Here is a 17,741-nt window from a genome sequence, read left to right as displayed (position 1 = left end):
ATTATATAGACAATGATAAAAGTCAAATACATATAAAGAGTAAATGTTCTCAATATCTTTATTTCTTTAAACTATATCAAACAGCTGGGAATAATCAATCTATTCCTAAAGTTATATTGTCTATGTGAGAATCGTTCTATGGTATTTCAAGTTCTTATACATCGCACCAAACCTTCGTAATGTTTAGTAATCTTGATTATTATAATAATATTACATTAATTACGATTCTATGAATATTAAAATTCTTGAACATAAAAATTATATAAAAATAATATTGACAAGTTTTTTTAAATATATCTACTTAAAAAGAAAACATTGCGAAGTAGACATACAAAATTATTAACTTTACATGAATTGCTAACTGTTCTTATATATAGCAAATAAATATAAATTACTCATTTTTCATACATACAATTTTGTATTTACCGTTAAATCTAGACAAAAGAACGCACCTACGCAAAATGTACTCATCGAATTATCTAAATAATAGTAGACCATATAAGTATTTGATGTAGTTATTGGTTCTCGAAAGCGGTTCATATAATGGAATACTGTACGAACGTTTCAATATTTACGTATGTTGTCAATGGTAAGAAATTATCTGGACTATACAGAAATATTCCATAATAAAAAAAATTTGTTTCCTAGCTAGAATGCTTGATATAAGAAAGATCATAATATTTTGTTACAGAAATTTTTTTTATAACAGCTCCAATAATTTTGTATATATTTTGATATTATTTATATAATAAACAACTGAATATTTCGATATTGAAAAACGAGCCGGCAACACTGATGCTTTTGATAATTGTATTAATTCACGGAACACAACGGAACCGTAATCCACAATTGACAGTTTTGACAGAACACCTGAAATTTGTAGCAATTTGTAGAGGAGAATTCCAAGTAAAATACTTTGTAATTTTTTAATATTAGTGGAAATTTTAATAATCATTACTCATACGATTTATCTTTCGAACGATTACATTTTGTGTCTGTTGTGTTACGAACTTAAGTGATTATCTTTTAATATTTATGCGATGAATTTCTGAAAAAGTTGATATCAAACAATAGTGTTAACTGTTTTAATTTATTTGTTATTGTTCTCGTTTTGAGGTGAGTGTTCGAATAATATAATTTACGTTCACAAATTATCGACAATCACTTAAGTGGGTAACAAACAAAATATTAATCTCCCACTTCGCTAGAAACGTATAGAAAATATGTATCTATATAAAATAATTTCACTTTAGAAATTTCACATGATTTGCCTTGGAAATTCGTTCAAATCCATTCGAAATGATGGTATTATTGTAACCTTCCTCTTTAATTTCCACATATTTAAAACAATTAGACATATTTACGAAAATCGATGACCCGACCTTGAAAAAACGAGGTAGAAATCTACCAAAATTCACGTAAAATTCTGGCTACATTGATGTGTCTCTGCCCACTCAATATTAAAATACACTTTGCGAGTGGGTTACCTTACTTTAGTGTGCTAAGTGGGAGTTAATCATTTAATAATGTACACCTAGATACCATTTTTTATCTTTTACCATCAAAAATATGCAACTAAATAGGTAATAGTGAAATATTGATTGATCATTTGTATCATTTTGATTTTTCTAAATTTTTAACATTTTTTTTTCTAACCTGGTGCAGTATTGAACAAACAACCTGTGGGGTCTGATCTCACTATCTATAGGTTCCTCTTAATGCTTAATTTCATTTCATAGTTCCACGCCCTCATACAAATTGAATTATTTTATATTTTCTCTCTCTATGATACATTTACTGCATTAAACTTGTTTACATGTTAGGGAGGTATCTAAGTTATATTTTTATACTCAACACTATTTTACTTAGTCTATGTTTTATTTCATTGCCATTATGATTGATGCCCATGCTGCATAATACATTGAAGTAATAATTTAAATTATTGGTTAGAAAAATTTTAAAATTCAATGTGGAATTTGTTTCTTTAGGAGATAACCATATTTTTTTGTTTATTACAATATAAAAACTAGTTTTTTTGATTATAGTTAGTTTATCACAATTTGAATAATTTACATAAAATTAATTATTCAAAAATAGAGTTTTTTTGATAAATATATAAAAAGGATCAATTTGTTCTATTTATTTCAGTTGGTTAAAAAAAACTGGGGCTTAAAGATACTAGTAGCACCAAAATGGTGGACTATTACAGAGTCCTTGAGGTGCTAAAAACCGCTACAACAGCAGAAATTAAAAAAGCGTGAGTAAAATATCATTTATTTGTAGGAAATTATAGAATAATAACATTTAAGAATTAATCTAACATTATTACTACATTTATGTTAAATTAATCAATGCCTTTAAGTATATCCTGTACACAGTTTTATATATGTTATTAGTCTTAGCTTGTCACTATTGAATTGAACTTAATTGACTGATTTTTAACTTTTGATACACTTTAATACAGTTTTTTCACCTCTATCTCTTTTAGGGTGTTTTATAATTCTTAAATTATACTTCATACATTTATGTACAAGCCTGATAGATTCTCAGGGGAATCGAGATACATTCCTTGAAGTTTTTGATTCTTTTATTGCGTTAAATACCTCCACATAGCTTTTTGTAGCCTTCTTGCCTCATATTGTTCGAATTTTTGGGACTTTCAGCTTCTTTAAATTCTGGTACATTTTGAGGGGAATTGAGCCATTCCTTGGAGCTTTTTGATTCTTGTATTGTGGTAAATCCCTTCACATAATTTCTTGAGGTTTCTCGCTTCATCTTTTCTCAAATTTTTATGGCTTTTAACTTCATTTGTTATCCTGATACATTCCGAGAGAATTGGCCCACTCCTTGTAGCGTTTTTATTCTTTTTTCGTGATAAATCCCTACACATTGCTTTTTATGGTGTTTTTTCTGCATCTTTTCATAAATCTGTATGGTTTTTAGCTTCATCTATTATTCTGACACATTCTGATGGCAATTGAGTCATTCCTTAGATCCCTTTGTTCCTTTTATTGTGGCAAATCACGCCACATAACTTCTCGAGGTTTATTTTTATGGCTTTTAGCTTCTTTTATTATTTTTAACCTATTGTTGATGTTGTGTTTAGGGTCTTGAATATTCAATGTTGTAATGTTTTGTCTAATTTGGTCTTCCACCTTATTCTTAATCATCCTGTTGGTCTACTTTCCATTGAACCCAATTGTTTACCCTTTTTATTATAGAATCTTTGGGATTTTATTAATTTAACTATGTTTTGTCCTTCTATTATTTGTTACCTAGTACTTTATTCTTCGTGCAACAAATTTGAACGAAATGCAGTTTGTTAAAGAAGTACGGATTTCAAATCTACATTTCCAAAGTGTTTTTGTAACAAATTCATCAACTTCCTTTGGTATTTCAAGGATCTAAATTTAATTTTAATTATAGTTAACATTAAAATAATATTCCACAATGTGTGAGTCATAAAATTGAAATTCAAACATAAATGATGAAAATTATGTGATAACTTAAATCAATACTTGTTTTAGTCATCAGTTTATTAAGTTGAGGTTAAAATAATTCCGTTACAGATATAGGAAATTGGCTTTGAAATGGCATCCCGATAAAAATCCAGATAATCTTGAAGAAGCAACCAAAAAATTTAAAGAAATTTCAGAAGCCTACGAAGTATTATCTGATGGTGAGTAGAATCAATATTTTTTTGCTCCTAGTAGTTTTTAAATTTGAAAAAAACTTTTATTAAGTTTTGTAGTATAATATAATAATGTACTTAGAGGTAATTATTACTAATTTTTTCCATTAATTGTGGGAAGCAAAAATAATATAAGAAGGGGTAGAGCAAGCACATATGGGGCACGGTTGTAAATAGAACAAACAAAATTTGATTGGTGGGACTATCTAGTACGAATCGAAAACACACATACAGACAAACGAAAAGAATATTGGGAAGCAAAAAGGGGAAAGGATGAAACAAAGTAAACAAGGAACAAGGTGATAGAGAGAATATCATCAGGAGTACAATCAGTAAAATAATGGAATAAAGTTAACAAGAGTTTCAGAAATAATTAGTAAGAACAAAGCAAAGAATTGAAGACGTATTAAAAAAAAACGTTTTGTGGTTATTAAATATTAGTCGTTATTCATAAAATAAAAACTGATAGTACCAAATAGGATAAGTGGATTTTCTACCAAATTTCGGCCAAGTAAACAGCTCAGGTTAGGTTAGGTAACCTTCTGAAAAGGGTTTTGGTGTGTCGCATGCTGGTGGTTTCCAGTTATCAGTCGATAAAGCTGATTCCAGCTCCTCTGTCCATTATACTTTTGATGACACCATCGGTTCGGGAATTGGAGAGACTATTAACATACTCATGACATCATTTTTTGCTAACTCATCTGCTGTTCCATTTCCCCGGACACCAGGGTGTTCATAAGCTTTCAATAGTTGTATTATCAAATTTTTTATTATTTTTTTTTGAACAGCAGTGGTAATATTCGTTGAATTGTATGATACAAATCGTGTTTTAAATATTGTAAAGAGGTTGGTGTAAATATTTCTAATTTCCTTAAATTAGGAAAATAATACAAATGATTTTGCCAATGTTTAATGTTTCTTGGTGATAAATGGCTTTAGTTTGACGTCAAATAAACTGCATATTCTAATGTAAGATCGTTTCGTTGCCAGATTGCATTTTACTTCGAATGATTACTTACTCGATATTCCAATTTCTTCAACAAAGTTATTTTTTTCTTAATTACTAAACTCTTGGAAAAAATTAACGCACCACATTAATTAAACTAAATATTTACAATATAAACACAAATTAAAAGTGTTAGTTACATTGATATAATGAAGAACACTTACAAATTAGTCGAATATGACCTAAACATAACTTCAATTTTTTCCATAGTTTGTTTTTGCCCTCAAAATACAAAAAAAATTAGTAAAATAGAATAAATGCATATAGGTCAACCCTAAAAACCCAAAAACTTGAGATATATTCTCCCATTTTTCAATAGCGATCACTATAAGTTGGTTGGAATTAGAAACAAGGGGACTATGACTTCGAATCCTCTTTTTGAGATAGTCCCATAGATATTCTATAGGATTCATATCCGGACACTTAGGTGGCCATTCTAATATAGAAATATTAACATCATATAAATAGCCACGTGGGGACGAGCGTTGTCCTACATGAAAAAAAAATTAGGCCCAACAAACTGAGCACGAGACATTACATGTTCGACAATAACTTAAATAACCACTGTCCCTGTCAAATAAAGTCCATTGTCCAGGAGTTTATTTACAAAACGAAATAATTGCTATTTATTGAAAATTATAGCATGCTTTTTACGTGAATATTCGTTTAAATTACATAAACAAATGTGTAAGAAATTCTCAAGAAAACTAATTATTAGATGTGTCATAATAGAATAATTACTTTACGTATATCTATTAATTTTATTTCATTAATCATCTTACAAATTATTTTCTGTTCAATTTAAACTGTGATTCAATATTTTCGACAGTTTTCTATAGTCCAGCAAACTTTTAACATAATTATTATATATAAAATGAAAATAATAGGACTTTTTGAAAGAAAATTACTTTCCTTTTCCCACAATGAAGTCAAGCAGGTAACTGAAAAAAAAATTACCCAAAACAACTACCTTCCACTACGAGTCTCACGATATTGTATTGTAGTGGATGAAAACAATTAATTCTCAACTTTATCACAAAAAAAAAGAAATATAAACGTATAAAAGTCTTAAACTGTCGAAAACTTTTTAAAACAAAACAAACGGTAAAATTACGAACATAAGCTAAAAATACAGAACAGTGTATTTGGTTTAATTATCAATCGTAGTTCCTTGTAATCGACGCGGGGTGAGTGAAGTAAAACTTTTTATTCACTGTAATCTCGAAATTTAGAATGCAGATAACATTGTTTTTATAATAATAACACCATAAAATAAATTATGAACTACAAGACCTAATAGACACAACAGTTAAATAGTTCAATAGGTGGAAAATGAAACCTGCACAAACAGTAAAATTACGAACATAACCTAAAAATACAGAACAGTGTATTTGGTTTAATTATCAATCGTAGTTCCTTGTAATCGATGTGGGGTGAGTGGAGTAAAATTTTTTATTCACTAAAATATCGAAAATCAGAATGCAGATGACATCGTTTTTAAAGATGAGTAGAATATGAACTACAAGACCTAATTGATAGAACAATTATATAATTCAATAGGTGGAAAAATGAAAATGAAACCTGCATCCTTTGACTAACAAAGAATAAAATTTTAAGGATCAAAAAGCATTAATTCCCGCCTAAATGCGGGGATGAGTGGAGCAAAACTTTTTATTAACCGTAATCTTGAAATATATAATTTGTTTTTATATTAGGGAATAGCAAGGGTTTTATAATCAATCTGGCACTGAGAGAAGGTCAATCTTTTATTCGATAATCGCGGTTTTATGCTTGAGAGAACGGAAGTGGTTATTAAATGAAAGTTGTTGAAATTAAATTTACGGTATAGCAGTGAACTTTTGATTTCTTCAAAACATTATGCTTGAGAAAGTTCATATGGGTAATGACCTTTATTGAATATAAATTATAAAACATAATTTAGAAAAACAATTCAAATCTGCTTCTATTTTCTAAGAAAACTTGATATTTTTGGTTCGTCTATATTAGGAGGACGCCCTTCAATAAGAAAACTTGGAGGAAATTGCTAATTGATATCAATATAAGAAAAATATTTATTGATAATTTTATAAAGGAAAATTTCTAAACAAATATTAATGGTCGATTTTTAAAGTGCTGTTGGTTTTTGAAAAGTTAAATCGCCTATTATTTTTCTCATTTTTTACTTAAATTTATAGAATTTTTTTATTCTCCACGTTTCCCATCCATATATCAAGAAACTTCCAATCATTGCAATGTAAATTCTTTCTCGTTGTTTTCCTATTTTTGTCAAAAATTACTCCTAGATATTTACAGTACCCACATTTCGCTATCATTTCGTTGTTTTCTACTGTATAATGTATATAAGAAATAACGAAAAAAAGTTTTCATAAATCGATAATTAAAATCATCACCACTCGCCCCTACCATTACTAATACAATATAATAGTAGTGAAACAGTTATTTTCCATCATAAAGATCTCAATAAATCTCAATTAGAGCATCATTTAAAAAGTCAACAATGAAAAATTTAATAAATATAGCATAACTATACAATTTATTATCATATTAAATATATTTTGACATAGCTCTTTCTCAGATTTTGCCTTGTTCGTATTTTATAGATACTAAAAGAAAAATATATGACAATAGAAGCAGCCGATCAACTCCATCGAAATCAAGGTCCTACAGAAGCCATTTCGATTTCAATCCTTTTTCACAGAGATACTTTGGTATATGTTACGTTTTTTTGTGTGACTAATCAAGTTTTTATTCTTTTCAAGTCTTTTGTTTTTTCTTGATTTTGGTGTTTATTTCCTGATGATCGTTTGCTCATTATTATTTGAAATTCAATTCAATTATATAAAATGAAAAATTTTCATTCAAGAATGTATGTTTTTTTTTATAAAAATTGTTTCAAATAATAATGAATAACTAAAAAACTAACTTATTAACATATATAGAAAATTGCGATCGCGTCACGCCATCCAGCGGTAAAAATGGAAACACCATTTCGTTCAAGTCACATCAAGAATTAAATGTAAAAAATTAGGTTATAATTTTCATTCCAGATATTTTCTACAATTTTACCTCCAGACTGCGTGTCGCTGAACTAATTCCTAATTATCGGTTACTAGTATGAAGATTTTTAAGTGTTATATACTAAAATCCGTATAAAATAATCCTTGTTGTTCATATTTGATCGGAAAGGCGATTACTATATATAACGTATGTAACTGTCCTTAGTTAAAAAAGATCGTATTCTTCAGCTCAACCTCTTAAAATATTTTTATTATTTTGAGAATGTATAACTAATACTAACTCTACACTGACAATCTTGATTATATTAATGTTATTTGTAAAACTGGTCATTTTTTACGTTCAAATTCAGTTCGATTTTTCTAACCTAAAAATTTAACGAAAAACATTCAAGATTCAGATTGTGGTTTTATAATAACGTTACTTGTATATAATTTGGGATAAATGGATAGTGAAGTGAACATTAGTTTTCCTCTGGTTTTCAATAGTAAATATTCTTACTCGAAAGGAAAATATAAACTTACTAAAAAATAAAACCAATAGAAGTTACGTGAATATAAATCTAGAAATAAAATTATGGATTATAAGTGTGAGGAAAGTGAAAATAGATTCAATTCTAATAAAACGAACGTTTTATCCATAATAAGTAGGAGTTTGTGAAAAAGTTACACCTGAAATTTTCTACTACTCTTTTATAGTCGAAAAGAACAAGGTTTGGAAAAGTTGTGCATTAATATTTATCAAAAAACACTGTTTATCCATATTTTGTGTAATTTCTCTTATTAAATTGGAAATTTGAAGAAGAATAATTGTTATTTTAGAGAAAAAGCGACGCGTTTACGATGAATACGGTAAAGAAGGATTAATAAATGGAGGCAGTCGCGGAAGGAGCAGACACGAAGACGATTTCGATCTAGGAGGATTTGGATTCTTCACTTTCAGAGATCCAGAAGATGTGTTCAGAGAATTTTTCGGTGCCACAGTATTTGATCTATTAGGTAAGAACGTATTTCCTTTTATATATATAATTACTAAAATTTTCTTTGTCGTAGATCCTCATTCTAGAGACAGAAGACGTCACAGACATTCTCACCCTCAAAATGCCCTAAGCACATCGATGTTTAGTCCTTTCGGTTTACAAATCGGTGGAGGGTTGATGGACGATTTTTTCAATACGGGTCCTCACACGGGTGGTTTTACATCATTTAGTTCAATAAACGCTTCGTTTAACGGCGCCCCGAGTAACGCTAATGTTAAAAGGACCTCAACTTCTACGAGATTCGTGAACGGAAAGAAAATTACAACAAAAAAGTAAGTGGCTTTTGTAAATTGATTTTTTTTTAATTTATTTTGATTCTTCGGTACAAAGGATCTTTTTCCAGATTGCAAATGTACTATCTCTTGTCTTGACTTAAAAAAGGCTTTTGACACAACTCAATATCTAATTTGATGAGGTTATTTGGTTCAATTGTGATTGAATTCTTGAAGCTGTTGTTGTTCTCACAATTCTGTTACTCATATTTTCATTTCCGTAAAAAAATAAATCATTTCCTAACTGTTTATACGAGGTATTATCAAAAAAATGAGGTGATTACTGATACTGTATCTATTTCATCTATTGTGTCTTATGTCCTCATGTGTTTAGACAAGTAAAAATAAATAAGAATCAAATAAGACTTTTGTCAGTTTGCTATTAGAATCTTTGTAGTGAATGCTTGATCCATTGATTTTTAAAATGTATATTTGATGAAAACTTAATGACAATCTGTTTTCTATCAAAATCTAATGGTTAAATAACCTTTAGATAGTTAATGTACACCTGACTCCTTTTTTATGGGCAGGACTGCCTTTTAGTGGGATTGTTTGACACCATAACTACCATGAAAGGCTAACGATGAATACTATCATAAAAAAGTCTCTCCATAAATACTTTTGGTCACACCTGACCCCATTTTTAAGAACGGCGGACTTTTAATAAAATTGTCTGTAGGGAATCATGGATCTTGAACAATAAGCTTCGTTAAAGTTGAAAAAAGTGCCAAAGAAGTTCTCCAGTTGTTAAATTAGTAGTAGTAGCAACTTTAATGACTGTTTATAAGAAATATGAGTGATATAGAAGTAGAAATGTGACTTAATCACCATATTTAGCAATTGCTAACTCTTTCTGGAGAATAAAATGTACTTAAGCAGCTGTTAAGCAATTGATCTGAGAGGATTCGAGTGTTCGAATATTTTAATCTGGCCTAATAAATATTTAAAATTAATTTATTTGAATTCCTTATGAAACCTTGCATTTAGCTTGATAGGATGAAAATATTCATAATAATTATATAAAAGTACTAACAACGGAATGCTAGTGTATATCAGACAGACTTATGTAATTAAATTTTCACTGTAGTCTGTTGCTCTTGTGTCTAAATTTTTTTATCGAATAACTTCTTTCAGGATCTACGAAAATGGCAAAGAAACCGTATTATCATTCGAAAACGACGTGCTGAAATCAAAGACTGTCAACGGGGTTTCTCAAAGTATAACTTACAGTTAAATAATTAATTTTGAATAATTATTTTTTTTTTCCACTTTAGCCTAATTGTAGTACTTACACAACTTTTTCAATAGGACATATAAATATTATTCCCATTGAAGCTCAACGCTAGTGTAATCCTATATCGCGGTAAAATCGTGTTAATTGTTCTTATTTTGAAAAATATAGATGTGTCAAGGTGTACAATTAGTTTAAGTTGTTCGTAATAACCATATTCTGATTCGAAACAAATTTGCACACACACCTTGGATTTTTTTTGGTATTACAGTGGAGACTTGATTAACCGGACTAAAAATTATCTAATAAAACCAACAATAATGAAGAATTGAACATATGTATCATTTAGTTTAATTGTTTCTAATATTTGGTATCTTTCGTTCGAATAAAATCTGTTAAACACAGATAAACGAGCTTCCACTGTACTTAGAAGATTTAATCGTTGTCAAATTTCAAAATACTTCTAGATGTACATCAAGAAATTCTAGTGGACAGATCGAGACGTTGAGTTGGTCTTTTTCTTTCCCTTATATCCGGTACAAATGAACCTAGTCGAAATAAAAAGTTGTCACTGTCTTCGGTTACTCCATTTTACAATTTCTTGACATTTCGGTAGTTTAGTGTATATGTCATCGTTTAAATAAAAAATATTTGTGACAAAGCACTGATCCGATTTAAAACCAGGCTTTGCTGATATTCACTAACAAATTAATATATTAATAATGCTTGGTCTTTATCTCTTTATATTTTACCGAATAAATCATTTTTTTTTCAGTTCCATTCCTTTAATGACATTAATTTGTGCGTTAATTTTTTCTTTATTTATTAAAAACAAAAATATAAAATATTAAGGGTAAAGATTATGAAGTGAATTTCAGTAAACCTCTATTGTAACCTCACTACATTGGCTTCAGCAGTGAATTGACTGTAATTATAATTAATTTTAAGGATACGTTGTTAAATTACAACTCCCAATTAACTTGTAAATTTGTCATTCTAAATTTTATTTTATTATATAGTTATAATAAAATATTACTCATCTGTTGTATTGTTTATTTTCCTCCTACTATATCCTTACTAAATAATTAAATACAAGCGCGCCAAAATACGGTACTTGAGAACTACAGTAGTTCGAATGTAACTGTTATTCGTATTGCCGTTTTAAACGATTCAAATTGCTCTAGTGAATATATCGCGAAAAAGTGACTTATTCATACAAACGGAACTAAATAGTTACACCAAAAGAAGTAGTAATATGTCTATGGTTACACCACATCAATTTGACGTAGTTCCAAACTAATCAATGTGAAAAGTATCCAAAATTGCCACATTATTTTGAACTGAGAGAATATGCTTTGAACACATTGTAGCTTTATGAAATTCATTTCTATAGACAAGGAATTGTAAATAAAATTTATTTTATTGGAACCTGAAAATATTTTACACGAGCGATGACGTCACTACATTAGAAGATCGTAATCAGATCGATGGTGATCACGGACAATCTATATTTAGATATTTAAGGACAAAGGCGTTATTTAGAGATGTAAATTTGAAATACTAAGTTGTTATCGATTACAAAAAAGTATTAAGTTGAATGATAGCATCTATGAAATAGGTGGTTTTTGAGGGTGATTGTTTATTATTCTTCAATCACCCAGTGTGCAGTTATAGGATCTGAATGTTCGGAAATTAACCCGGATCACGTTCATTCATTATTTCATTATTCGGAAATGGATGAATTTAATCGGGTTGTATTAATATGATAGGTTCCTTTCTACCCTGGTAGAGCAAAGGGGGGAAAATGTGATCAGTTGAAGCTTCGTTTTATTTGTCTATGGTTTTGTAAGTACTTCTATTACCATTTGCTGTTTTATAACTTAGAAGAGTCAACCGCTCCTATTTATATTCTCACGAAAAAGTGACTGAGTGATTGAACGTATTCTGAATTGTCATAATCAGATATTTTAGGAGTAGCCGCTATTTCTCTCGATATCTATTGGTTTATTAAGTCCACGTGACCTTAATGTTCGAATACCTTTGGTCAATAAAGTTAACCTACTAAATATAAGTTATTTTATAAAAAGAAATAAACTAAATCAGCTGGATTTTTATATTAAACACCAACAGTAAGCTTTTTTTTTATTATAAATAAATGAGAAATAAAAAATGAATCTATTCTTATACAAATATATATTGTTTTTATTTATTTTTTAGATGGGTGAATCAAGTTTAAATTGTCACAGTAACGATTTTGAAGACACGATGATTATGTACAAAAAAGAGGCTAATGCTGTAGTAAGCTTCAATATTGTGTATGAAAAACAAGATGTAATTCAGCCAGTTTTAACTTTTAAACCTGTAATGTCCCATCAAATTTTTGGAGAAAATGAATGTATATTTGGATACCGCTCACTAGCTATCGATTTATATTATTTACACAATTCTGCAAAGTGTTATGTGAACGTGTCTTCTTCTGGAATAGTTGAAAGTGATGTGTATAAACCTGATAATATAATGGAGTGTCTTAACCCTTGGTTACCTGAAAATTTCACCACTAACAAAGAAGAATTTATCAAATTAATCAAAGAGGAATCTCATGATGTTATTTTCGGTAAAGTTTTGCATACATTTACTGCTAAAGGTAAATTCCATTTACACCCAAAGACTCAAGTAAATGTTACATATAAAATTACACAATGTGATCTTAAAGATGAAAATTTTAAAATGTTCCACAGTAGATTCGAGACTTACGTTATATGGTTTATTGATGGTGCCAATTATATAGATCTTGCTGATCCCAAATGGGAAATTTTCTATGTTTATGAAGAGAAAAAAAGCCCACAAACACAACAATTATATGTCACGCCAGTTGGTTTTTGTACTGTCTACAAGTTTTATTCGTATCCGCAGAATATTAGAAGTAGAATTAGTCAATTTTTCATTCTACCAACGCATCAAAAAAGAGGAATCGGAACTGAACTTTATAAAACTGTATTTAAAGTCTTCCTAGAGGATCCTATATGTACAGACATTACAGTCGAAGAACCAACATCAACTTTCCAAAAAATTAGAGATATTCATGACTGTTGCTTAGTTAATAGTCAGTTAAGAGCCAAAGAAATATCTATTCTTAGCACTCCTGTTAAAACTGTATTTGAAATAGTGAAAAAACAAAAACTGTGTAAAAAACAATGTCAACGAGTATATGATATCTTATGTGGTTTTGAAGCTTTTCCATTTAAACAAAGTTATGACCAGTTTTTGACTAAGATAAATAAACGAATCCAAAATGAGGTGAAGGATAAAATGAAAACTGCTAAAAGAATGCGTAATCAACAAGGAGAAGCAGTAAGCATATTACTAGATCAAAATGCCATTGCTGAAGCTGAATTCAAGAGATACAAAGAAGATTTAGAAATGGCGATTAAATACATTGGAAATGTTTTTTGCTAATGTTTAATAAGTCATAGTTACAAAATACTGTATTTAATTATTCATTTATCATGTTTTTTTTAATAAATATATCTTATATATTTGATTGTTCATTTTATTGAATAAAATATTTGATGAGAAGGAACAAACTTTTCAATCGCCACTGGTATGTTAAAAGGTATACTAAAGAGAAAGTTCTAGGGAAATAGCATTCAAACAATTGGTTTTTGGTAATACAATTTTAAATATTATATCCAAAAATAACATACTAGGTCACTATAAATTCAATTTTAAAAACAAAAATTACGAGGGTTGGTTCCAAAATATACACCACTATACAACGAAGATATCAGATCATTTGGTACGGATTCTTGGCAATTTTTTTTTCTATTTCTGAATTACAGCTTTACTAGGCGATACAGTATATCGTTTAATTTGCCCAACAGCGTTATTAAATTTTTGAAAACTATTCTCATTACTTCAATATATCGCAAATATGGGAAATAAAATCATTTCCCAAGCTGATGAAAAACTACTAATCAACTACCTATTTGAATGATCAAATTATTACATTTTTTTATATCAAACTGATTAGTGCTAAGACAAATGTTCCACAAGGTTCAATAACTTCATATATATATAAGTTTTAACAACCATATGTCCGAGCTATAGATAAACTTTATGTACGAACCCCCCTTTTTTTTTGACGTTAAATGTGTAATTTCATGTTGACGTTTGACGTTGGTTTAGAGCGTCAAATGAATCACGTTAGATAATTACACTCGACTTTTTTAATGCAACATAGAGCTTCAAAACGCCGAAAAAATATACTACCATTGTCAATAGATTATATATTCAATAATTGCTTAATTAAATTCTTAGCTCAAGTGAGTGAATCGATGGATATACATTATATCGATGAAGTTACTGATAAAATACTATAACATATTTAACTCGTAGTTAATTGCACTTTTCACAACATTAGTTAACAGCCGATAATACGGTTTAAAAATCTAACCAATGTTTGGTTTTGACGCTGCATCAATTTGAGATGATGTTCCAATCAAAATTGTACCACGTGAAGTCTAAGCTAGCGTCGAGCGTCAACATGAAATGACGTCTTAATACATTTGACGTAACACAGATAATTACACTTAAAGAACGTACCTAGCACAATAGTATAGTATTTATAACTACGATAGATTATATTTATATAATCTGATGAATAGATTATAGAGCTAATATATCACAATATTATTTAGGGTTTTGTACTTCATTCTATATTAATAATATTGTTAAAAAGCATTATTCTTATTATCAGAAAAACAATGTTTCTACCTTCATCTATGATCTAGAATACCACACGTATATTCAGTATCCCAACTGTCAGTTTATTTATTTTTATAATGAAATGATTTTCTTGTTATTATTCTATTTCCGTGTTTGTTCGTAGCATATAATAATTGAATATCTATTATCGAGAAACAAAGTTCAAAGTCTATATCTATGAAATCTGGATTTAAAAATTATGTAATAAAAGTTGGGTTATAATTCTACGATGTCATTTAGAAAAACAATTTTTATAAATTCCACATCGAGACCGAAGATATATTATGCAAGTATACGAAAGGTGTCTTCAGTAAAAAGACAGTTTAAAGAAGTAGAAATTAGAGTTCCTTGGGGTTTTGTAGCTGGAAAATGGTGGGAACCTTACGATGTTAGGCCTATTCTAGCCTTACATGGTTGGCAAGTGAGTAAATAATTATACAATATTTGGGGATTTTTATTAATTTCACACTTAAATAAAAGTATTTCTCATTGAAGATTATACCTTTCATTAGAATAAAAAGATTTGAAAAAGAATATTCGATGCGATCTTATTGTTTATAATAAAAATCCTATAATGAAACCAATATTAATAAAAGCAATTATTATTGTAGGATAATTGTCAGACATTTGATAGGTTGATACCATTGTTAAATAATAATGTGGGTTTTCTGGCAATTGATCTCCCTGGTCATGGATATTCATCACACTTACCTCATGGTATGGTATATTTTGCCTTACACTATGTTATGGTCATCAAAAGTATATCAAGGGATTTTAATTGGTCGAAAGTATCTTTATTGGGACATTCCTTAGGTGCCATAACATCATTTTTATACTCCACCTTGTTTCCAGCAGAAGTAGATTTTTTAATGTGTTTAGATGCAGTTAAACCTATGGCTACACCTCATCGATTTAAATATTTGAGTAAATCTATTGAGGCTTTTTTTAAATATAATGAGTTTGTAAATAATTCAACAGAACCTCCTAGTTATACCATAGAAGAAATAGAAGCCTTAGTCGCGAAACCAAATAAAAATTCAATTGATTTACAATATACCAAATATATTTATGAAAGAAATATTGCTCCATCCAAGTTACATCCTGGTAAGTGTTTGTTTTATTTTGTTTACTGAAATTAACAGAAATATAACCTCACATTTGTACATTCCCTAAATTTCCATATTATTTTTCAAATCTGGCAACGTTGTTCAAATACGATCATAGATCTAAGGCATGTAATAATTTTTGCAGTGTAGAATTATAGTTGCAGTACTGTGAGGAATAATTTGATTTCGAAGTTGTCAGTACTGTCATTTTTTATAATTAGATTACTTTTGACATATGGCTGTAAACAAAGTTTGAATTTTGTTATTTTTTTATGTTCCCAGTTTGTTATGTATTGTAAGCTTCAGTTTTTTTTTATTCTGCTTTACTTATCATAAGTTGTGGAAATTGATTTTTTTTTTCAGGTAAATACTATTTCACTAGAGATCCTCGACTTAAAATTGGTAACTTGAATACTATTAACCAAAGAGATATTGTCGAAATATCTCAACAACTTACAATGCCAATTTTTATAGCCAAATCAAAAACTTCCAGTTATTTCGAACCGAAAGAAAATTATTATGAAATTGTTGATATTTTGAAAAGAGTAAGCGCAGATTGCGATTTTAATTATGTCGATGGTACGCATCATTTTCATTTAAATAATCCCGAATGTGTGGCGAGCATTATGACGAATTTCATCAGGCGTCATAATACTGAAGAAAGAAATATAGGGGGCATTAAAAAAGATGTTGTAGTTGACCGTATATGAATATTAATAACGAATATAATTTATTCTTTGTTATCTACCTCGTAAATCGAATTTTTTTATATTTATGGTGTTAATAAACATATTTAAACAAATGGAAGTTATTTATTTTCAAAAAAAATCAATGTCAAACCAGCAATTGATATATGATAATAGACAATTCAAGAAACCCGCGTTACCTTTTCTTGATTTTCTCCAGTAATCCGATTGTTTTGTATTCTGCCCTATATTTACTTACTAGCCGAAAAAAACTTGTTTGTCCCCACGACGGTCATTTTTAAATGGGCATCACCTGATTTTGAAAATTCGTTAGATTGCATAATTGAAAATGACGTCACGTGCATTTTCACTTTGATCAAATGACTGTCCGCTTCTTAGACAAGGACCCCTTCTAAGGTCTACTTATTATGTACCTATGACGTAGACTTACTAGCATTGTTTGATTGAAACTTCATTGCATATTAATCAAATCAATTTTCTTTATTAATGTTATAACCTAATGCCAGCTACACAGAACTGTCTATTCGCACTCGCAGCCAACTTCAGGTCGTATTTACATGTTGCCGATTACTTCTATAATAGTTGAATATTTTCGATAGAATTATGGCGCAGCGTTGCCAAAGTTACCAGATTTTCTTTAAAATTATATTAAAATATTTCTTTCTATAAAAAAGTGTGTTTCTTATAAACTAAATATGCGATAATTGACATGAAGAAAAAAAAAGAAGCATGTATATCATTTTGTATAAAAAATAAATAAAAACCTTTCCCAAAAATTGATGTATTTTTTAAAAGTTATTTCTTTGTCATATGATGCTGGTTCTGTTTATGGTACTGAATTCCTTTAAAGGCGGATGCTTTTAGGTGGAATTCACTAATAAAACTTAGG

At 29.0% G+C, this 17,741-nt stretch overlaps 3 protein-coding genes across 15 annotated transcripts; all 3 read left to right on the top strand.

The window, feature by feature from the left end:
* Positions 1 to 825: 825 nt before the first annotated feature.
* Positions 826 to 11,316, top strand: LOC130448906 (dnaJ homolog subfamily B member 6-B-like). 13 transcript variants are annotated; one of them, XM_056786502.1, is made up of 7 exons: positions 837 to 906; positions 2,149 to 2,257; positions 3,570 to 3,679; positions 7,319 to 7,426; positions 8,555 to 8,731; positions 8,786 to 9,044; positions 10,179 to 11,316. In XM_056786502.1, the coding sequence occupies exons 2-7, from the start codon at positions 2,193 to 2,195 to the stop codon at positions 10,276 to 10,278; spliced, it is 819 nt and encodes a 272-aa protein (XP_056642480.1). In that variant the 5' UTR covers positions 837 to 906; positions 2,149 to 2,192; the 3' UTR covers positions 10,279 to 11,316. The 13 variants fall into 13 exon arrangements, with proteins under 13 accessions (XP_056642487.1, XP_056642480.1, XP_056642474.1 ...); XM_056786504.1 differs by having other exon boundaries at positions 848 to 1,116; XM_056786501.1 differs by lacking the exon at positions 837 to 906 and adding an exon at positions 1,436 to 1,583.
* A 942-nt stretch (positions 11,317 to 12,258) lies between these two features.
* On the top strand, positions 12,259 to 13,860 carry LOC130448645 (histone acetyltransferase type B catalytic subunit). The gene is made up of 2 exons (XM_056786096.1): positions 12,259 to 12,404; positions 12,493 to 13,860. The coding sequence occupies exon 2, from the start codon at positions 12,493 to 12,495 to the stop codon at positions 13,729 to 13,731; it is 1,239 nt and encodes a 412-aa protein (XP_056642074.1). The 5' UTR covers positions 12,259 to 12,404; the 3' UTR covers positions 13,732 to 13,860.
* Positions 13,861 to 14,852: 992 nt separating this feature from the next.
* Positions 14,853 to 16,944, top strand: LOC130448604 (probable serine hydrolase). The gene is made up of 3 exons (XM_056786033.1): positions 14,853 to 15,460; positions 15,651 to 16,143; positions 16,509 to 16,944. Exons 1-3 carry the CDS (start codon positions 15,269 to 15,271, stop codon positions 16,853 to 16,855), a joined length of 1,032 nt encoding a protein of 343 aa, XP_056642011.1. The 5' UTR covers positions 14,853 to 15,268; the 3' UTR covers positions 16,856 to 16,944.
* The last annotated feature ends 797 nt before the right edge of the window (positions 16,945 to 17,741 follow it).

This window comes from Diorhabda sublineata, chromosome 9, assembly GCF_026230105.1.
Source record: "Diorhabda sublineata isolate icDioSubl1.1 chromosome 9, icDioSubl1.1, whole genome shotgun sequence".
Lineage (NCBI taxonomy): Eukaryota > Metazoa > Arthropoda > Insecta > Coleoptera > Chrysomelidae > Diorhabda > Diorhabda sublineata.
This window is presented reverse-complemented; position numbering and strand designations above follow the sequence as displayed.

Bases quoted from the DNA above. Each gene is read 5' to 3' on its own strand.
- LOC130448604 (XM_056786033.1), top strand. From the start codon at position 15,269: ATGTCATTTAGAAAAACAATTTTTATAAATTCCACATCGAGACCGAAG. The intron at 15,461-15,650 runs GTGAGTAAATAA...TTATTATTGTAG, and splicing joins TAGCCTTACATGGTTGGCAA to GATAATTGTCAGACATTTGA. The intron at 16,144-16,508 runs GTAAGTGTTTGT...TTTTTTTTTCAG, and splicing joins TCCATCCAAGTTACATCCTG to GTAAATACTATTTCACTAGA.
- LOC130448645 (XM_056786096.1), top strand. From the start codon at position 12,493: ATGGGTGAATCAAGTTTAAATTGTCACAGTAACGATTTTGAAGACACG.
- LOC130448906 (XM_056786496.1), top strand. From the start codon at position 2,193: ATGGTGGACTATTACAGAGTCCTTGAGGTGCTAAAAACCGCTACAACA. The intron at 3,680-7,318 runs GTGAGTAGAATC...CGTATTTTATAG, and splicing joins CTACGAAGTATTATCTGATG to ATACTAAAAGAAAAATATAT. The intron at 9,045-10,178 runs GTAAGTGGCTTT...AACTTCTTTCAG, and splicing joins AAGAAAATTACAACAAAAAA to GATCTACGAAAATGGCAAAG.